Raw genomic sequence first — 23,454 nt, 5'->3', positions numbered from 1 at the left:
CCACAGACGAACATGTGAACTAGCAACCCTTAATGGAGTGAAAGAGTCTACCGTTGATGGAAGGTTATTCTGCTTACTCACAGCAAATTGGCATCATACAGACACGTACCCTCAAAATTTTGTTCAAGAAATCAGAGAAACGCTACATGACTTTCATAGCCAGTACTACTGGCCCAGCAGTCATCATGACCACCCAAGGTTCAGAGTTGATGGACATCCACGTATGATTAAAAAATATATTCCAGGTCTAAAAATATATGTCGATGAATATATATCCAGAAGTGAAGAAAGTGATTCTGATGAAAGTGACAACTCAATGTGAATGCCGCCCTCTTTTGGAGATAGAGGAATCAAGACAAATGTAAATAAATAAATAGGTTGTACTAATCATGTAATCTAGGTGTCATGTAGGTATCATGTAGGTGTCATGTAAAATAGGTGTAAGCAAAATAAAAGTTCTAGGTGTAACATCTAGATGTGCTAAGTATAACATCAAGGTGTGCAAAGTGTATGTTGCATACTTATCATGTAACTTAATGAAAGTAGTATAAATAGAGAGGCTTGTGACCTTACAAACACAAGCTAAGTTGAACAAAAAACACTTCACATAAAAATTCCCTTAACTCTTGTTCTTAATAAAAGTTCTAGCTTACAACTTCTTGTTCTAACTATTATTCTTATTATTACAAATTTGATCCTAATCAACCTCCTATGTGGTTGTACTTACTATGGGTTCGTAGCCGACTAACAATTTTTCACTTTGATATAATGATCATAATATTGAAAAATAAAATATTGTTAAAATAAAGTTATATAAAATTTATTTAGCCCCTAAAAAAAAATAGTGAAATGGGATTCGGAAAAAAACATGCCACATGGCTTAAATCACGTGGAAAGAAAATAGGCTATGTAAAATAACGTGTTTCTTCTCAATACCATTTTATTGTATAAGTTTTATTTAACATCATTTTGTTTATTTTCTTACTTTTAAAGGCCATTTTCCAAGAAAAAAGATCATCATTTGGTAGATAAAAATAAATCATCCACTTTGTTATACCACCAGGATATAACTGTTTATTGACAAGATTATCTATTAGACGTACACCTGTCAGACAGGTCGGGCTATACATGTTGGGTAAGAATATAGGTCGGGTCAAATATAGGCATATTTAATACTAACATTTTAATCGTAATCAATACTTACATCAATTATATTGAAAGAATTATAGAAATTAAGTTATTCGAATAATAATTTTATTGTTAAAGGCTATAAAAATTATATAAATTTAATTATTATTTGTTCGAATAATTAAATTGGCTATAGAAATATAATTATTCGAATAATAATTTTTAAGTAATTTTTTTAAATATAATATCTAAATATTTTAATAAAAGTCTTGCTTTATTTTTGACTAAACATGTCGATTTCAACCCTAAATTAAAGAGGAATTTCGAGTTAAGGCCGGACGGGTCGCAAGTCAAGATTTTCGGCTCTTGACCTTAAAAAAACGGATCGAGTCGGTTGAAATTTCATCTAATTAGAACCGCCAATCCATTCGGCTTAGCAAAAAAAATATACATACGAATAACTTAAATTCAAATTAAACAAAGACCCAACCCGCCAACTCTTCCCTAACCTACTAATCTCCATGTACTTGGGCCCAAAAGGACAAAATAGGTATTTAGGCTCACACAAAAACTCATCCAAACTTGTAAATGAGAGCTTATTTTCAATTTTTTTTTGTGTGTGTATAGGAAACTACAAATGCGATTTTCATGTTGACGAGATTCAAATCCAGGACTAACACAACGTATTTTCAAATCTTGAACAAACTCGGTAAGAATGTTTTATTTACAAATCTCGAACATGCTGACCAACTCCATGTTAACATATTACTTAATGCTTCAAAGGTTCCCACCATAGGTGGTCTAAGGGATCCAGCGGAAGGAAAGACAGTATATGGAACTACATATGATCTAAGATCGGTAATTTGCAGAAGGGGAACGGAGAAACAAAATTTAAATGTACTCAAAATTTGCTACACAGAAATCGGAACATTTGCATTACTCTCAGAGCATACATACGTTAGACATCACACTTGAAAGGTACACCAATACAAATATAAATTTATTCAAAACATGCTCCAACGCATTAGAGTTCATCGTACAATAATCTAAAGTTGCATCACTGTTCCAAACACCAAAGAAAAAAAAGAGAAAGAATGCCCTCAAATGACATTTGTATACTCACAAAAACAGCAAACTTCCTAGTAGGTTACTCCCGAGCTACGACAATGAGTTGCTTGCCAACATTTTTGCCCGAGAAAAGACCAAGCAAAGCCGAAGGAGCACTATCTAAACCTTCAACAACGTCTTCCACATATGAAATCTTGCCCTCCTTGATGTGTGGTAAGATTATTTCCAGGTACTTTTGGTAAAGATGGTAGTAATCCAAGACCAGGAATCCCTCCATTCGGATACGTTTTGTAATCAGGCAAAACAGATTGTGGACACCTTCCGGCTCCACGAGATTGTACTGTGAGATCATTCCACACACTGGAATACGACCATGGAGTCTCATATTCACCAAAACAGCATTAAGCATCTTTCCTCCAACATTCTCGAAATAAATGTCGATGCCCTCAGGGAAACACCTAAGCAAATCAAATCTAGTCAGTCACTGGAACCTAAAACTGAACCTAAAAAGGCAGGTGTCTATTTTATTTTCCTATTCACTTCTGGAATTGTGTATGTATGTCTATGGTGGGCATTCAGAAAATTAACCTATACAACTACAAAATAAAGAGGATCTTACTTCCTTAATGCTGCATCCAAATCTTCCTCTTCCTTGTAGTTGAAGGCCTCGTCAAATCCAAATTTGTTTTTCAATAGATCAACCTAAGCCCAAACATAATGGAAATGAAAATCAGATGAACAATCTTAAATAGCAACATAACTAAAAAATCAATACCCAAATGCCTCAAGGTCTCCTGCAAATGGCAGAAACGGGACACGGGATGACCCACGAAGAAAATCGGGTTGAGAATAAGATTTAAAGTGCAATTTCGCTTTGTTCCATCATAAAGCGGTACCAAGGAAAAATGGGTCTTTGACTCAATTAGAAGCGTAAAGACATCTTTTTTTGCCACTCGAAATGGAAACACTTGAATAGCAGCATAGTCAATTAACAATTCACTTCACTTCACAAGCTTAAGCGGCAGGTCATAGGTACAATAATGCATGGTGAGTACGTAAAATACCTTCTCTTTGCTACCAGCGCTTCCAACAACATAGCAACCAGCTAATTTTGCAAACTGTCCAACCAGCTGCCCGACTGCCCCAGATGCAGCAGACACAAACACTCGGTCTCCCTCTTTAGGTGCCCCAACCTCATAAAAACCAGCATAGGCCGTCATACCGGACATGCCTACGGAGCGGCATAAGCCAAAGATATAAAATTATTGTTTGGTGATAACAGAAGGGTACAGTAGTAATAATATAGTAAACGTACAGAGAAGCAAGACTGCCACCTTCCCTTGGATCTGTTTTTGCAGACATGTACACAACATCCTTACACGCTTGTAATTTCATTTTATCGGAATATATGAATATTATTGAACAAATTAAAAAGGAATAAAGGACAAATGATCCTCAACTATAAACAACTACAAATAAATTCTATGTTGTTAACTAGAAGTTACTGGAATACATTAGAAAGGCCTCGTCTTTACCCCACAAAGAAGGTAGAAGAAAAACCATTGACCAAATATTTTTATAGAGCGTGCCTATTTCTTTAGGAATTTCAGGTTTCTTGCATAAACATCAAATCATAACACACAAAAGAGCAAGTAAAAGTACCTAGAATCCCTGTGTAATACGAAAGAGGAACGTCCTTGTGCTCAATTTTGAAAAACATTTGTGCCTGCTGCGGTGATGTGATAAGAGTGTACTCTTCCCATCCAGTAAATCCCCATACGAGGTCATCTTTCTGGTACTTTGGATCACGGGATTCCAGCACTTTGGACACCCCATAACCCGTAATAGGCTGCATACATTCATAAACACAATCATCTAACAAATCATTTTTTTTTAACTGAAATTCAACTATTCTCCAGAAGGGCAAGCACAATCCTTGGTTTCAAAACTAGACATTGAAACCACATCAAGATCAATATGTATAAGTTTCGAGTTTATGCTACAATAGCCAATATTTAGTTCTATGGGTTCATCTATAAGTTCAAATATGTATATGCATGTACAAGTTAACCACTACCCTCCCTTAAACCAACAGCTCAATCCTCCACATTCAATAAATCCCGAGATCCTACTTCAAATTTCTCAAAGAAGCAAATGAGACCATAAAAGTGATATCTTTCAATCCTCAACGATTGCAATAACATACAAATGTCCGCAACCTTACGAATTTTTTGGTTAATTAGCGTTATTAAGCAAAGTAATTAGGTAATTAGTGTTGAATTGAAACTATTTACGTTTATGGTGTCCACGTCATCACTATTTTTTTTCCCCAGATTTTCAACAAAGCCGCTAATCTTCTTAGCGGCTTTCCTTCTTTTTTACTAGACATTTATCTTCCAAAATCCAGTAGCTACTAGACTCAGAAATTGCGAAAATAACAGACAAAGCCGATGATATTCTTAGCGGCTTCCTTTAATTTTTACTCAAAAAAAAAGTAACACCCAAAACCGCTAATGTTCTTAGCGGCTTTGCTTCTTTTTTCACTAGACACTCACCCTCCTTAATCCAGTAGCTACTCAACTCTAAATTTGCAAAAAAAATACAGCCAAAGCCGCTGATGTTCTTAGCGGCTTTGTCAACTTTTGAAAAAAAAATGAACACATAAAACCGCTAAGAAGAATAGCGGTTTTGCTGTTTATATAAAAAAAAACACGGGAATCTCTCATTCATTCTATTGAACACAAAAATCCCCAATTGTTCTAAGGCAAACCCGGAACCCTAATAAGTCGAAAAACCCAATTTCTCACCCAAAATCTATCAAATTTCTTTCAATTAATTCCTCTCCATCAACCTAATTCATCCTATATTCATCTAAAGGTAATAATTCAACCCTAATTTACTAATTTCGTGCATACTTTAGTAATTCTTCCCCAATTTACTAATTATTTTGTGCTTGGTTTAGTAATTGTTTTTAGCTTAGTTTGTTACTTTGATTGTTCAAATTAGTAGCTTGGTTGTTCTAGTTTGTATTTAGTTTGATTATTTACAATGGAGATAAATAATTATCCATTGACTTGTTGGTGGAATGGTGAAGTAGAGGTAAATGGTGAAGATATTAGTTATAAGGGTGGTTGTGAAAGCTTTGTTATTGTTAATAGTACTATTAGTCTTAATGAGCTCAAGAGTGAAATATATGAGTCTTTAGAGGTAGATAAAACAAACATAAAATCTCATTGAAGACAGCACATATCCGTTACTCCGGAGTGACGGATACTATTTACTCTCACAAATGACCCAAATAGAGGAGAGAGGGAAGCACATGGGGGTGCCCCACCTTGTCCCCCCTATCCGTTTTGTGAGTGTCATTACCCGTCACTTGCTCCGACCCATCTTCAGCAAGACTAATTGTAAAACAAAATATGAGATTAATATCAAAATGAAATTCCCAAGTGTAAGAGGTTATAAAGTACTATCCTTGAGTAATGATCGTAGTTTGAAAGCTATGTGGGCAAGTGTGTGTCAATCGAAAGCCGCATCGATGGATTTGTTTATTGAGTTGATCCCTCTTGAAATAACTCAAACAACTACACAACCCTCTAATTTGTCATTCACAAATATGCTTAGTCAAGTTGAGGATCCAAATTGGTATTTGTCTTTGTCAACTAATAATGTTGATGAAGCGCCCATTAATGGTAATATTTTTGGAGATGAAATTGAAAATGTGATTGAAGAGGAGGATGCAATGTTGTTGTTGGGTGATGATGAGGATGATATGATTGACCTTGTTTCTCAAACATGTACTAACACCCAATTCACCAAGGTTCATGATTTAGATGTTGCTTATGAAAATAGTTGGTATAAATCAAGTGTGGCTCCATTTAAGAATGGAGAGGAATTTATTGTTGGGCAAGAATTCGCAAGAAAAGAGATTTTGCGACAAGTTGTCACATCCTACAACGTTCTTAGAAACCAAGTTTATAAAATTACCGAATCAAGACCTCACACCGTGACTTATAAGTGTGATAGACAACCCTTAGCTTGTAGTTGGTATTTGAGAGCGAGTAAAAAAACATTTCCATGGATGTTTTCACAATTGTGTCATACAAAGGTCCACATGAAGCGTCTTGTGTGGTTCGGAAACCATCTCTTAATCATCCAAATTTAAGGGGGGAGTTTATTAGCAATGTTATTAAGCATCTTGTGAAAGAGGATTGGGGGGCTAAGGTGAGTTTGTTAAGGGCATCCATAACAAAGGAATTCAACTTCAAGATTTCTTATTGGAAGACTTGGATGGCTAAACAAAGAGCGTTGGCGGATCTTTATGGAGACTGGGAGGAGTCTTATGCTTTTCTTCCTCGTTACCTAGATGCTTTAAAAGAGGCAAATCTGGGAACCGCTGTCCATTTTGTCAATAAGCCAACTAATGATCCCAATTTCCAAGTATTTGATAAAGTGTTTTGATCATTTGGTCCCTCAATCAAAGGCTTCCCTCATTGTAGGCCAATTATTACCATAGATGGCACTCATCTATATGGCAAATATCAAGGGGTTATGTTGATTGCAATAGGAGTTGATGCAAATAACCAACTCTTTCCATTAGCATTTGTCATTGTTGAGAATGAGGACTATGAGAATTGGAGTTGGTTTTTGGCTTGCATAAGACATTATGTGACACGGCGTAGAGGTCTTTGTGTCTTGTCTGACCGTCATCCGGGTATCTTAAAATCAATGAATGAAGTGGGAAATGGTTGGGAAGAGCCAAACCCTTTTCTTAGGTATTGTATTCGACATCATGCATCCAACATTAACAAGATGTTCAAAAATTCAGATTTGAAATCAATTTTCTCCGAGACCGCTATGCAACACCAAATTAGAAAATTTGACTTAGGTATGGAAAAAATTGGTTTGATCAATGCAAATGCTAGAGCTTTGTTAGAGAGCATCCCTCCAAGTAAGTGATCTCTTGCTCATGATGGTGGTAAAAGATATGGTTTGAAGACAACAAATATGTTTGAATGTTTCAATGGTGTGCTAAAGGGGGTAAGATTTCTCCTAATTCAAGCCCTTGTAAAAGCCACTTTTACCCGAGTTAACAAATATTTCGTTGATAGAAGAAAAATGACAAGGGATAGATTGTTAGGTGGTTTTAAATGGTCGGATAAAGTAACTAACACACTTGATGAAATTGAAGAAATTGCCGCCCATCATGAAGTTAGTGAACACGATTTTGAGCAAGGCCTTTATCAAGTGACTACAAGTCAAGGTCGTAGGCTTGGAAATCGTGGTGGAAGAAGTCACACGGTACGATTGACAGAAATGACTTGTACTTGTAATAAGTGGCAAAACTTTCATTACGAGCTGGGGCGATGATCACTTGGCCACTGCAGCCCCCGAAGGGGGTGGCTTACATGGTCCATGTGGTGGTGCGGGAATGCATGGGCCCGGGGGGGACTCAACCCCCTCGTCATCAAAAAAAATGGCGGTATGTCGTGCTTTTTCAATCGACCTGGATCAATATGTTGACTCATTATACTCTTCCGGGGAATATCATGGTTGTTATCGTGCAATCTTTCAACCTATTGCCGATGAGGGTTATTGGAAGACATGGACGGAGAAGAAATTGATTCCTAATGATACTTGGATAAGAGGAAAGGGAAGACCGGTATCTAAAAGAATTCGTAATGAAATGGATAAGGTTTCCAAGTCTACTGTTACTTGTAGTTTGTGCAATGTAGAGGGGCATAACAAGCGGTCATGTGCAACAAATAAATCTAGGGGGTAATATATCATGTTATTTTTTCATTGTTTAACATTGAACTATTAAAAACCATGTTATTTTTTTTGGAGTTTGACAATGTTTATTTTTTTTATGTGTTTAGGTCAAATGGAGTCGGGTCCAGTAGATGATAACGTTCTCACAATGCAAAAGGAACATAGAAGCTCGGTTATTTGGGAAGGAGAGGTAATTCGGTTCTACTTAACGTATTATCTTTAAAAAAAAAAATATGTACTTGTTTAACTTATTTTAAAACATTATATGTTTATTTTTTTTGAAGGATATCGAGCCGCTAAAATGTAAAAATCATCTATATTCCAAATCTAAATTCACCGTAGCCCCAGTTGTTGAGAATTTCATTATTAGAACCCAGTTTCATGGTATTCATAGGTTAGCTTATGTTGTAGCTCGTCCTGATATGATAACTGCATTAGTTGAGCGTTGGAGACAAGAAACCCACACTTTTCATTTAACAGTTGGAGAAGCCACCATCACTTTGCAAGATGTTAATGTTTTGTTGGGTCTAAAGGTCGGGGGATTACTTATAACTGGTAAATCTGATTACTTTTGGCCTGAGTTATTGGAGCATCACTTAGGTATTAGACCACCAAATGATGCATTTAAGGGGAAAACTTTGAAACTTTCTTGGTTAAGAGCAAATTTTCAAGGCCTAGCACAAGATGCAACCGAGCAACAACTTCATGCATATGTAAAAGCTTATTTGTTATATTTGATCGGTACCGTGCTCTTTCCGGATAAAAGTGGGAATAGAATACAATTAATTTGCAGCCGTGTTTGTCATGGTGAAGGTTTGGGCATTGCATTATATGTCTTTGCAGGTTTTTTTTCAACTAAACAGGTAAAAACGCTAAGAACTTTAGCGGCTTAGGTGGTTTACTTTTTTTTTTCGTGAAAATTAGACAAAGCCGCTAAGAATATCAGCGGCTTTGGCTGTTTTTTTTTTTTTTTTGCAAATTTAGAGTCCAGTAGCTACTGGATTGAGGAGGGTGAATGTCTAGTGAAAAAGAAGCAAAGCCGCTAAGAACTTCAGCGGTTTTGGGTGTTACTTTTTTTTTCGTGAAAATTAGAGGAAGACGCTAAGAACATCAGCGGCTTTGGCTGTTATTTTCGCAATTTTTGAGTCCTGGAAGATGAATGTCTAGTAAAAAAGAAGGAAAGCCGCTAAGAAGATTAGCGGCTTTGTTTAAAATTGGGAAAAAAAAAAAAGAGTGATAACGTGGACACCATAAACGTAAATAGTTTCAATTCAACGCTAATTACTTAATTACTTTGCTTAATAACGCTAATTAACCAAAAAATTCCAACCTTACCCCTTAACCCTTCATTTATAAACTCCGGTACAAAACAAATACTAGTCCCTCCGTCCCAATTATTTGTTTACACTTTGTATTCATTGTGAGAGGTATTTTAATTAATGGTAAACAAATGACTGAGACCGGAGGAAGTAAACCATTGCCCAATATGAACCTTAATTAATCGATTAAAAATCATAAAATGAGACATTCACAAGTACTTCATATTCGTCTCAATCGTTTATTTACATTTGATAAAAATACTTCTCTCAAAAAACATACGGAATAAAAGATAAACAAATCATTGATTATTAAACCCCCAAAAAGAGTAACATAATCAATTAACAATGCGACTAAATAATCGGTAACATAATTAAGCAAATAAACAATCATTGTTTCATTAAGAAAAGCAATAACACGTGAAATTAAGGAAAACAAACGCAGGTATCTGTTAGAATCGCACATGTGCCTGGGCCGCGTCCGTCGAGGAGGAGAGAGTGTCCGCTTTACAAGTTTTCTTAGGTTATAAGCTGGATCACTCTTCTCTATTTTGGGTGACCTACATGTGATTCTTCATAGTTTCAACTATGAAAGGTAAACAAATGACTGAGACGGAAGGGGTATAGTATACCGTTCCGGTGAAGGAATCAACATAAGTAGGACGATCAGGTTTGGTCATGCAACTTAATGAAACAATCGATTCAAAACTTAAATAAGATATTCACAGTTATTCCCATATAAAGCCAAAGTCTTTATATTGCAAACACATCTTTTGCATGTGTAATAACAACAAGAAATCGATTTAAAATCCTCTCCATTTCCTAAATTATTCTGAACTGTTGATTCGGTAACTAACCCTCCATTTCCCGAAAATCATACTATAATTTACTTTAGATGGATTATTAAACCCTAGAAATACACGATAATTCAAGAAATAAATTACAGTTTAAAACCCCACAAAAAAAAATTCTTGAAAACAATTTCACCATATAAAACAGCAACATCATGAATTAACAATTCAAGCGACAAATAAAATAATCGACGACACCATTAAACAAATAAACAATCATTATAATTAAAAGTAAACAAATAACTGAGACGGAAGGAGTATAATATACCGTTCCGGGAGTGAAGGAATCAACATAAGTAGGACGATCATGTTTGGTCATACGACTTCTCATGTAGGGGTCACATGACAAGTAAAGATTCTTAAGAAGAATACTAGTATTATCATTGGAATCTTCTTGAAGTTTGAGGGTAATTTTGGAATCCCGGATCTCCATGTCGGATTCTTTAGGAAACCCGACAACATAGTTCTTAAACACTACTTGTTTGTTCGTAACTTCTTGTCCTGCCGCCATTGTTACTTTGAGCCTTGGAGAGGTACGATTATTGTGGAGATTGTAATAGACCGTCTCTCACAGGTTTTTGTGTACAGGTTTTGGTCTTTTGGAAAAGTTTGAACGAAAAATGTGTGATTAATACGGTAGGGCAGTGGGGGTATTTATATGCATGATTTTATGGTGTGACACGGACCACACGTTGATAATAGAAGTAGGTGAATAATACAAGTATAAGCTATGACATTTCAAAACTCACATTTTTGACCGAATTGTGTGAACGTTAACTAAGAGTAGTTTTGTGAACGGATTAGTGTTCATACTATCGGATGATAATAGGACGTAATTGGATTGTGTTCGAGTCGGTACTAATGTACAATTATCGTTCTATAAAAGTTACTGTTTAATAGCGTCATCTCATTTTTAATATTGTATTCAATACTAGTTTAGATCCCGCGTTGTGCGGTATTTATAAAGTTTTTATTTTTGTATTTACTTAATCATGCTAAATTAATATTTTATTAATTTTTCATATTTCACGTCATTATATTTTGATATGAGAAAAAAAATGGAAATGCACAATCTTATCTTATATATATATATATATATATATATATATATATATATATATATATATATATATATATATAAACTGGGTTGAAACGATGTTGATGCGCCACGTGGCGTATTCAGCCTTAATTACAGTATTAATTACAGCTAATTATTAAATATGAGCAAAATAAATACGGTATAAATCTCAGCAAAGTATTAATTATATATCAATAAATATTACGGTATTTATTAAAATATATTAAACCATTTAATTTATGCGCAGATAATCATAATTGTATTTCCCAGATGCATGCATGCTCACATAAAAGTAGTGGTTATGTTTAATACGTAGTATCCATATTTTTCAACACATCCATTGTATCCATAACATATCATATTCATACTCCATTAATACTCCTTAATTAGTATTCAAAGTCTTATTAAAAATTTCATCCTATAAATATAGGATTTTTTTTTCTAGCTCTTCATGATATCATAGTTCTGACCTTCTTTTCGTTTTCGTAGAAAATATGCAAAAAAAAATGTTAGACAATAATCTGCAAAAAAAAAAGTGAGTATTTTATTATGTTCACACTTCACATCTATGATACATTGATATCGTGGCTATGTTGAAGTTAAACCCATAAAGATGACCGGTGGGTTAAATCCTAAAGTATCCAAATTGAGAAATGATGTCGATGTAAATTAAGTACAAATTAATAAAGTTATACTCCGTATATTTATGCTAGCAAGTAGCAAATATTCATATTTGAACTTCATTCTATATTTGTATGTACAACATTCTCTTATCTCTTTTCTTTTTTTTTTATGCATCTTGCAGAATATGAAGTACTTTGAAAACACGCATTTTCCTCTAATTGTTGAGCAACCAGTAAATGTTAGAGGAGAGCCAGTCAATGTGGTTGTGGGCCAATGTGATGAGCAACCTCCATGATTTGGAAGGAATTATGATTATGATAGAGCATGTGTGACACCCCCATACTCCAAGTGCCTTACCAGGACCACTCAGGTATAAAGGTGTCACCATCTCGGTTTTCCGAGGCAATGATAATCAAATGACAATAACGAAACAATTTAAATAGTAATAAAGTTTAAAGCGATTACAATCCAAATCCAAACTGATAAAATGTGTAATACATGTTCTCAAAACCAAATGTCTCAAACTACTAAAGTACGACAGCGGAAGACTCTAATCAGCTCGTGGTGACACATCCCAGCTAGCCCATATGCTTCTAATCATACCTGCTCAACAACTGCTCACCATCCCCAAATGGATCACCACAGTTTTTAAAACAATTAAACGGGGTCAGTACTAATTACACAAAACAAGGTACAATACAACACTTACCAAACAACACAATCGTCACACCAAACCCCGGTCTCCATGAACAATCTCCACGTAACTGACTACACACCAAAGTGTGTAGCTCAGCCAGAGTATCCATCGCAACAGATACTCCACACCGCCAGTGGGGGGACCGCAGCCGTACCCACCAAATCACCGCTCATCTCCATCGAGCGATAAACCCAAGTCCATTAATGTGCACATCCCTTCTGTGGCGGGTTCCACAGAAGGCGAATCAAGGGCGTGAAGCCACTCCCCCAAGTGACTCCACTCAGCCAGAGACACGCCCCGAAGAACACAGACAGATAATCAGCAATCACAATACAACTCAACAACCGTCTGAAACAATCAACAATACTAACTACAACACAATTCACCACACACATCATATAACTAATACTGAGTAGGGAAAACCCTACCTGAAATGCAATCACAATCAGCAGACGATCTAACAGCTGTCTCAAAAACGTTCTTCTACGAATCCTCCTCCTATTCACATAATCATATAATTACTAACAATCACAATAACCATCAAAACCCCCAATCCCCAAACTAGGGTTTAAACAAAGTTCATTAAATGCTATAAAATTGGTATGTAGACCTTACCCTTGACGCAAGGATCACTAAGATGCAAAGAACGATGAAATCCGACCTCTCAAACTCCGGGATTTGTCAATAACACGGATGATGCGAACGACGTAGTTTCAATCTCCTTTTTAAGTTTATTAGGTTTGTAAAAGTGTTTAACAATGATGACGATATGAATTATATACTAATCCGTGTTATTAACAAAACCCGTCAAAATAATCCCGGCTAACCGAGCTACTCGATCGAGTAACTAACGTACTCGATCGAGTGCCACTTACTCGGTCGAGTACCAAGGCTACTCGATCGAGTACCCTACAGACAGAAACTGTTTCTAAAAACAAAACACCCCTTACTCGACAGAGTAAGGCCCACTCGATAGAGTACCCAGAGACTCAGAAAATCGTAGTATTACAGTCTTCCCTCCTTAAAAAGAACTTCGTCCCCGAAGTTCAGACCACAACAAAATAAAAACACTCTACCACACTCCCGACACTACAACCAAAACAAAACTCAACACAAAAACTCCGACACATGCTACCAACCCAAACTCAACCCGACACAACTCACTACTAACTATCCCAAAAACAACATAAAAAGATGCAAAAACTTTTCGCGATCATCTCCTACCCCCCTAAAAGAAACAAGGTTACGTCCTCGTAACCATACATACCTGATCAAAAAGGAAAGGGTAACGCTCTCTCATGGCCTCCTCTGCCTCCCATGTAGCCTCCTCAACCTCATGATTAGACCAAAGGATCTTAAGCAAGACTGTCTCACCATGTCTAGTCTTCCTAACCTTCCGGTCCAGAATCTACTTAGGCACCTCAAAGTAAGACAAGGACTCATCTAGCTCTATGTTCTTTGCCTCTAACACATATGACGGATCACTCACATACTTCCGTAGCTGAGATACATGAAACACATTATGCACCGTATCCAAAGAAGACGGTAAAGCCAAACGATAAGCAACCTCTCCAACTCGGTCTAAGATCTCATATGGTCCTATGAACTTCTGACTCAGCTTGCCTTTCTTCCCAAATCTCATGACCCCACGCATAGGAGACACTTTCAGAAGAACCTTGTCCCCAACCTAAAACTCTATATCTCGGCGATGTAGATCTGCATAACTCTTTTGCCTGTCCTGAGCCGCTCTCATCCTTTCCCTGATCATCTTAATCTGCTCGAACATCTCATGAACCATCTCTGGTCCTAAAACCACTGCCTCAGCACTGTCGTCCCAACAAATCGGACTCCTACATCTCCTCCCATATAAAGCCTCAAATGGCGCCATGCCAATACTGGTGTGATAGCTGTTGTTGTAGGAAAACTCAATGAAATCTAATCTTTGTGCCCAGCTACCACCAAAATCCATCATACAAGCTCGTAACATGTCCTCAAGAGTCTTGATTGTTCGCTCAGTCTGACTGTCTGTCTGTCCCAGGATGAAATGTTGTACTCATCTTCAATGTTGTTCCCAAAGACTCCTGCAACTCTTTCCAAAACCTTGAGATAAACCTCGCATCTCTGTCAGATACTATATCTTTAGGCACCCCATGTAACCTTAGTACATTCTTCCGATAAGCCATAGCTAATTGTGCCTTAGTCCATGTATCTTTCATTGGCACAAAATGAGCTGACTTGGTCAGTCGATCCACTATAACCCATATCATATTGTTACCCTGCTGACTCTTTGGCAAACCAATGATAAAATCCATGGAAATAGATTCCCACTTCCACTCAGGTACCTTTAAAGACTGAATCTTACCTTGTGGTCGTCGCTGTTCCCCTTTAACTCTCTGACATGTCAAACAACGGGCCACAAACTCAGCTGTTTCTTTCTTCATCCCAGGCCACCAGAACGTCTTCTTTAAATCCTTGTACAGCTTGTCACCACCTGGATGTACCGAATATGGTGTATAATGTGCCTCTGTCATGATTGTCTTTTTCAGCTCCTTATCATTAGGGACACACCACCTCCCATCAAACCTCAAACTACCATCTGTATGAATAGTGAATCTAGACACCGTCCCTTTCTCCACTCCAGCTCTCCACTCCACCAACTTAGGATCTATCACCTGTTTACCTCGAATATCATCATAAATATCGGGCTGCACTGTCAAGTCTCCCATGGCATCCCCTTTCTGCAACATATGTATCCCAAACCTCCCAACCTCATCTCTCAACCTCATCAAAGATGTGGCTGTGCACAAGGAATGTACACTCTTCCTGCTCAAAGCATCTGCAACTACATTGGCTTTCCCTTCATGGTAGATAATATCCATGTCATAATCGCCAATCAACTCCATCCATCTCCGCTGTCTCATGTTCAACTCCTTTTGAGTGAAGATGTACTTGAGACTCTTGTGATCTGAAAATACCTTAAAGATCGTTCCATAAAGGTAATGTCTCCAAATATTGAGAGCAAACACAACTGCTCCCAACTCTAGATCGTGTGTAGGATAATTCTCCTCATAAGGCTTCAATTGCCTAGAAGCATAGGCAATCACTTTACCGTTCTGCATCAACACACATCCCAACCCGTTCTTTGAGGCATCTGGATAAACCTCAAAGTTCTCACTCCCTTCAGGTAATGCTAAGATTGGAGTTGTGGTCAAACGCTCCTTTAATGTTTGGAACGCCGTCTCACAACTTTCATCCCAACGAAACCTGTTCTCTTTCCTCATCAAAGCTGTCATAGGTCTAGAAATCTTGGAGAAATCTTTCACGAACCGTCTGTAATATCCTGCTAAACCCAAGAAACTCCTGATCTCAGCTACATTCTTTAGTGCTTCCCACTTGGTAACTGCCTCAATCTTTGCCGGATCCACAGCTACCCCATCTTTAGAAATCACATGCCCCAGAAAAGCAACTTTCTCCAACCAGAACTCACACTTGGACAACTTTGCATACAACTCATGCTCCCTCAAGGTCTGCAACACAATCCTCAGAGGCTCCTCATGTTCCTTCTTAGTCTTGGAATAGACTAAGATGTCATCTATGAAAACCACCACAAACTTGTCCAAAAACTGACTGAAGACTCTGTTCATCAAATCCATAAACACAGCCGGCGCATTAGATAACCCAAAAGGCATCACCACATACTCATAATGGCCATACCTCGACGTGAAAGCTGTCTTTTGTATGTCCTCCTCTCTAATCTTCACCTGATGGTACCTCGACCTAAAATCAATCTTGGAAAAGACTGATGCACCACTCAATTGATCAAACAGGTCATCTATCCTTGGCAAAGGATACTTGTTCTTCACCGTCACTTGGTTCAGCTCCCTATAATCTATGCACAACCTCAGGCTCCCATCTTTGTTTTTCACAAACAGAACTGGTGCTCCCCACGGTGATACACTAGGTCTAATGTATCCCCTCTCAATCAGATCATCTAACTGCTTCCTGAGCTCCTCCAACTCCTTAGGACCCATCCGGTATGGTGCCTTGGAGATTGGCCCCGTCCCCGGTTTCAACTCAACACTGAAATCTATCTCTCTCTTCGGTGGCAACCCCGGAATCTCCTCTGGAAAGACATCTGAAAACTCCCCCACAACTGGTATCTGCTCAACTATCGGACTCTCCACTCTATAATCCCTCACATGGCACAAGATCAACGGGCGCCCCTTCCTCAGATAGGACTTCAAGGTCACCGCTGCAATCAACTTAACTTTGGGTTTGACAAGAAACCCACGATAAGACACACTAACACCCTTAGGACCTCTCAGAGACACTTTCTTTTGATGACAGTCTATCTTAGCTTTGTACTTTCCTAACCAATCCATCCCGACTATCATCTCAAAACCGTCTAAGGGAAACTCTAGCAAGTCTACAGGTAGATCAACTTGCCCAACTATCAGGGATACATCCCTATACAAAATCCCACATGATACAGACTCACCCGAGGGTATAAAAACTTTCTCACTTACAGACTCATATTCCCTCAAACCCAACTGTTTAACATGACTCGAAGATACAAACGACTGTGATGCCCCCGAATCAAACAAAACAAAGTTATGAACACCATTAACAAGAAAAGTACCAGTGATAACATGTGCGTCGTCCTCAGCTGCTTTCTTCTCCATCATAAACAGCTTTCCACTGGTTTTCTGCCCACCTCGCTGGACAGTACTGGCTGAGGTAGTCGGCTTAGCACCCGATCCCTGATTGTTGTTGGTATTCATAGCAGGTTTATGATAAGAGTTACCGCCATTGCGGTTACCATCACGATTGTTGCTCTGGTATCCCCGGTTGTTCCATGACCCAACCGGTTTGTTGCTCGCATAACTCTGTGTCGGCCCCTGAGAAAATCTCCCCTGTCTCGGCCTCTGAAGACCTCCACTCACCGCACTGGTGCACTCATATCACTTGTGGCCCGTACCGCCACAATTGTAGCAGGTCATACCCCAGCGACCCCTACTACTACCACGGCCTCTCCCGAAAGGAGCCCCAGCACTAAACCCCGAACCAGATGAAAATGCTCTAGCTTGAGTGTGGTTTCCCTTCTTGTAATTGGATTGGCCACTACCCTCACTCTCAGCCTTCCTTTTCTCAACACCCCTCTCTCGGGTCATCTCTACTAGCCTCTCAGCTCTCACAGCCCTCTCATAAGATTCCCTAACATCTGTAAGGATTCCCACGAGTAACTTCTCCATTATCTTGGGGGTCAACCCCTTCTCAAACCTCAGAGCTAGGTTCTCATCACTCAGTCCCATATCCTCAGCATACCTAGACTTCTCGTTGAACAGTCGGTAGTACTATGTCACCGATATGTCAGATGTCATCTTAATCCCATCGAAATCCTCTCTCAGCTTACTCCTCGCATGCTCAGGTACAAACTCTCTCCTCATGGCCCTTCGGAACTCGTCCCAAGGTATAGCAGGTAGGCCCTGCTTCGCATACATGTCCCTAGCACTCACCTTTACCTTGTCCCATCACTCACCTGCCGCTTCTCTCAAGTAGAACGCAGCTTGTTCTACCCTCATCTCATCCGAACAATGCACCAAATCTAAGATGTTCTCCATCTCTCTGTGCCAATTATCTAGAAGCATTGGCTCTCTAGTTCCCTTATACTCTTTCGGGTTAAACCTTGCTATGTAGAGACTGATCTTTGAGTGATCAACCTCCTTATCTTTCCCCACTCTCTTTAAAGCTTCCGTAAGAGCATCTTGGTGCTCCAACATCTTAACTATATCATCGGTGATCATGTTCTCAGCTCTAACATACAAGGCGGTTTTCTTTAGCGGCATCTTGTAACTATATACGAAAAGGTAGATATAAACATACATACTGTTTTAGCAGGATTCTCCTGAAAGGATCCGGCTTGATTATAGAGTAAGTAGGGTATCTAGTTCTATAAATTAAGAATAAAATTACAGAAGAATTATAGATGGAGATTGAATATAGATAATGTTATTGTATTTCTTTGATAAACCGGTTACAAATCTTCTATGTAAGTATGAATATTTAGTAGTGAGTAATGAGAAAAATGTATATCCTTTACAAATATTCCATAGTGCTATTTATACTCTTCAAAATTTAACGTTGGATGCTGCCCAACGTTCTTCTTGACCGTTCTCAGTTGTTAGCTAGAAAATAGGGCACACTTCCTATTTACTCACTTGACCCAGTCTTCTTCAACAAACTTTGGCTTATATTCCTTTGCACGATCTGGTATGTGGAATTATGCTATTCTCAGAGTTGGACTTGGTCTTCCGTGATAATAGGACAAGTATATAACTGTCTTACTTGCTTGCTGATCAGCCGTCTTGCTGGAGAGTTCCATCAAGCTATCTTAATATTATTATCAGGCTTTTCTTCCTGGATCTTAACAGCTTATTTATCCTTTAATACTCTTCATCTGCCATATAGTGGTTAGATTTGTCCGGTCCCTGGTTGCCTCAATCAGCCTAGTAAGGTCAGGCCAGGTTAGAGTCAGACCAGGCTAAATTGGGCCTAACAATTGCCCCTTGACATTTTACCCGTGCTAGATCAGGCCAGGGGTGAGATTTCAATTTTACCGGGTTTAAACAATAAAAAGAATTATATTTGCTCAATGACTCTTAGACTCTTAGTTACCGTTAAATACTACAACGGCTAACTGTGTGATGTCATGCTGACAGTTTTGCATTTTCTAGGGTTTTTGCACCGTTACTCCCCTTCTATAAATACGGTATTTGTGATGAGTTTGTTTTTCACCAAATTTCTTCCACTTTCCTTGCTAAACTTTCTCTAAAATTCTCCCCTGTTTCCCAGGAACTCTAGATTGCTGATTTATTATTTCTCATTAAGTAAAATTCATCACGACAAACAAAAAAATAAAGGATATGGGAGCCAAGAAACGTCCTGCTTCCCAGAAAGCCGCTGCTGAGCCTGAACCCACAGACGTCCATGAGGAGGAGGTGGTTGAAATTGATCCTCCTGCTCGTGCTATAGCTTTTAAATATCAAGATTCTATTTTTTCTACTCTTCAATCTCTGAATCCTTACTTCCCTGAAGAAAACTTATTGAAGACGAACTATGATAGGGTTTTAAGGGAGAAAAAATTAATTCCTGATTCGACTGAGGTTTGGATTCCTGAATCTTGTCCAGTCAGAGCTAATTGGGTGTCACTTAGTTGGTTCTGTATTTTTGAATGGGCGTTCAAAGCAGGTTCTAATTTACCTTTTACTCCTTTAATGATTGATACCATTCGCGCTATGGAAGTATCACCTTTCCAAATCATGCCAATGGTTTGGAAACTTGTTCACTCTATTGAGAATTTATGTGCTAAACATAAACTTGTAATTACTATTAATGATATCAAGGCGATATATCATATGAAAAATCCTGTTAATGGTCGTTTTAATTTGAGAATTAAGTCGAAAATGTCTCCATTAATTACTAACCTGGATTCTGGAGATGATAAAAGCTGGGCAAAGACTTTCTTGTTTATCCGGACCGAGAGTCTGGGGTCAGGCTTTGACTATTTGAGATATCCTCCTTTGGAGAGTGGTAGGTTTCCTGTACTCTTAATTTGCAATTTATATTAAACGAAAGTAGGATATTTAAGTTTTACCTGTGCACTTTTTGGTAATATTTGTAGCTCCTGATTGGAACTTCGACCCTCTTGACGAGGAGGCTGTTTCAAGGATAGAGGCTTTCCTTTCTATTCCTGAGGAAAAGAGGGCTTGGCCTGCCAGTCTGGGCAGGGATTTATTGCCCCGGTATATGAAGACCAAGCTGAGTGTGGTCAAAGTTCCCAAAGGCAGGCCTAGCTCCACTGCTCTTTCCTGTACGTCTTATATATGTCTTTATGTTAATTGTTGTCTTCTTATCGCTTCTCATCTGATATTTATGTATATTCTTTATGTATTCAGTATTCAGGTCTTCTGCTAGGTTGGCCAGCTTTACTGCAAAAGATTTAAAGGCTGGAGTGGCTAGAATTGCTGAACAGTCCAAGAGCCAGGAGGCTAGTGGTAGTGACAAGACGCTTGACATTCTGGTTTCTGATGTCCAGCCTCCTCAGGATCCACCCAGGCTAGTATCACCGGAGGTTGTCCAGGCTTCCAAAAGGAGGAGGGAAGATGTTATCCCTGAAGAGGAGGAGAGAGAGAAAGAGCCTATTCAAGCTCAACCAATCAGGAGTATCAGGCAAGTGTCTGCTAGGATTGACGATATGGATGCTGCCCGGGCACGGATAAATGAATTTTCTGCTAGGATGGGCGGCCAGCTTTTATCTGCTAATACCCTTAAGTCTTCTACTAAAGTGGTTTCTATCTTGTCTTCTCTTGTGACAAAGGCTGCTGAACTTGCTTCTCAAGCTAAGGAGGTTGGTTGTAACGGGATATTTGAATTGTTATGTGTTCTTTGTGTTGCTTTACATTTGGCTGATTGATTTTGTTTCTTGTAGGGACTGGATGCCGGGTTGGCTACTGCTTGTCAGCTCAGGGATGCCCAGGCCAGGGTTTCTAGCTTGGAAGAGAAATTGGATAAGGTTAACCGTGAGCTGCACACATCCAGGGGTAATGAAGTAGTACTTCAATCTCAGCTGGGGACAGCTAGAGAGGCATCTAGGGCTGCTATAGTTTGTGAGGTGGCTGCAAAAAACGCTGAGAAGGTTGTCAGGCAAGAGTTGGAGGCTGTCAAGGGAGAGCTGGCTGCCGAGAAGCAGGCAATGCAGGATCAGCTGAGGAAAATGAAGAGCTTGGTGCTGAAAAGGAGTTAGTGGAGGTGCGGCTTGCTGATGCTGCTCAGTATTTCTTTGGGCAAGGCCGGGTTGACGCTATGAGGGATCCGGAATCTGACCGGGCTAATTGGGATCCGGATCGAGATGAGACAGCTCTGGACACTCAGTATCCTGATTTGGCCAACATGGGTCAAGAAGAAGAAGTGGATTCTCCTCCTTCCAAGGAAAAATCTGGTGATCAGGAAATGGTGGATGGTTGTGAGTCGGTTACTGGCTCAAAACCTGCTTAGATTTATGTTTTTCCTCTTCGTTTTGGCCCATCCAGGGGGGATGTTCCTGGAATGAATATTTAGGTATTTTTTGGCCCATCCATGGGGGATGTTCCTGGAATGGATAATTATTTGGTATGTGGCAAGGCCGGCTATTTTGGATGAATAAATATTTGGTCTTTTGTTGGTTTCTTTTTGTGTTTTTTTTGTAGTGTTGGATGTCTACTGGATCTGGCCAGTTATTCGACTGGATCGGGCCAGTTTTTGTTTTTGCTGGATCTGGCCAGTTCATTGTGTTATGGGTGGGGTTATTGCCTGTCTGGAGGGCTTACATCCCCTGCCTGTCTAGAGAGCTTATGACCCATCTATGTTATACAATCCAGGAAAAGGTTTTCCAGATTTGTATATTAAATGGAGCTCAATATTTTAAGGCCTGTTTTTGCAACTGAAAGTTGGGTATCAGTTGGATATGGGTGGGGTGGCCCCCAATCTTTAAGATTTGTTTTAAGTAGAATGCAGTATGTAAAACAAATATTGAAGATTCTACTTGGTAAAAGTAAATATGAGAATATTGACAAGTACTTGGGCACATAATGGAAGAAATTATATAAGGCATTTATTCATATAATGGCAAGTATCATACATTTAGTTTCATATCAGGTCAGGCAAGAAATGTTAAGGTGAAAGTTATACCTGGACTGGGAGATATATTTTATAAGTGAAATAGTTTTAAGTGTGCAATATTCCAAGCTCTTGGGATCATTTCGCCGTCCAGGGTTTGTAATCTATAAGCTCCATGGCCGACTATTGAGTCAATCAGGTAGGGACCTTCCCAGGTTGGGGCCAATTTGCCAGCATTCTTCTCTTTTGTGTTTTGAAAGACTTTTCTGAGGATAAGGTCTCCTACCCTGAATACCCTAGCTTTGACAGTCTTGTTGTAGCTTTTTGCAACTCTTTGCTGATATGCTGCCAATCTAATGCTGGTTGCATCTCTTAGCTCTTCCGTTAAGTCCAGATTGTCCTCCATTAGAGGTATATTGCTTGTTATCGTGTTCGGGCTGCATCTGGCTGATGGAATGTCGACCTCATCCGGGATTACTACTTCACATCCATAGACCAAGGAGTAGGGGGTTTGGCCTGTGGATGTTTTAGGCGTGGTTCTGTCAGCCCAGAGGACCAAGGGGAGCTCTTCACCCCATCTGCCTTTCCTTCTTTCTAGCTTCTTCTTTATGCAGCTGATTATTACTTTGTTACTGGATTCTGCCTGGCCGTTAGCTTTTGGATATCCTCGCGTGGAGGTTACCAGGTTGATGTTCCATTAAGCACAAAAGGCTGTTGTTCTTTTTCCCACGAATTGTGTGCCATTGTCGCATACTATTTCAGAGGGGATGCCATATCTACATATGATGTTGTGTTTGATGAATGTTATGACATCCTCTTCTTTGACTTGCCTGTATGAATCAGCTTCTATCCACTTGGAGAAGTAGTAAGTCATTGTTAGCATGAAAACTTTTTGTCCGGGTGCTTGAGGTAGTTTCCCTACTATATCCATGCCCCACTTCATAAATGGCCATGGTGCGGATATGGAATGTAGTTCCTCAGATGGTTGATGGATATATGGTTCGTGAATCTGGCAAGCTTCGCATTTAGAGCTGAATTCCAGGCAATCGGCCCTCAAGGTGGGCCAATAATAACCTGTTCTGAGTACCTTGCTTGCCAGGCTCCTTCCGCCTTTATGATTTCCACAGTATCCTTCATGGATTTCTGATAATATCTGTTCAGCCTCTTGTGGTTCCAGGCATCTGAGGTATGGCCCTGCCTGCGATTTCTTAAAAAGCACGTTGTTAATAATAGTATATGAAGCAGCTTTTATTTTTAGTGCCCTGG

At 39.0% G+C, this 23,454-nt stretch overlaps 1 protein-coding gene across 1 annotated transcript; it reads right to left on the bottom strand.

The window, feature by feature from the left end:
- Positions 1-2,048: 2,048 nt before the first annotated feature.
- On the bottom strand, positions 2,049-10,762 carry LOC141606176 (2-alkenal reductase (NADP(+)-dependent)-like). Its single transcript, XM_074425208.1, has 5 exons — positions 10,404-10,762; positions 3,859-4,045; positions 3,261-3,427; positions 2,816-2,898; positions 2,049-2,654 (listed from the first exon to the last, which is right to left on the bottom strand). Exons 1-5 carry the CDS (start codon positions 10,644-10,646, stop codon positions 2,276-2,278), a joined length of 1,059 nt encoding a protein of 352 aa, XP_074281309.1. The 5' UTR covers positions 10,647-10,762; the 3' UTR covers positions 2,049-2,275.
- Between the last annotated feature and the right edge of the window lie 12,692 nt (positions 10,763-23,454).

Source organism: Silene latifolia, chromosome 10 (genome assembly GCF_048544455.1).
Source record: "Silene latifolia isolate original U9 population chromosome 10, ASM4854445v1, whole genome shotgun sequence".
NCBI lineage: Eukaryota > Viridiplantae > Streptophyta > Magnoliopsida > Caryophyllales > Caryophyllaceae > Silene > Silene latifolia.
The sequence above is the reverse complement of the archived record's forward strand: the minus strand, read 5'-3'. Positions and strand labels throughout refer to the sequence as shown.

Bases quoted from the DNA above. Each gene is read 5' to 3' on its own strand.
- LOC141606176 (XM_074425208.1), bottom strand. From the start codon at position 10,646: ATGGCGGCAGGACAAGAAGTTACGAACAAACAAGTAGTGTTTAAGAAC. The intron at 4,046-10,403 runs GTATATTATACT...GAATGTATGCAG, and splicing joins ATTCCTTCACTCCCGGAACG to CCTATTACGGGTTATGGGGT. The intron at 3,428-3,858 runs GTACTTTTACTT...GCCGCTCCGTAG, and splicing joins GTATTACACAGGGATTCTAG to GCATGTCCGGTATGACGGCC.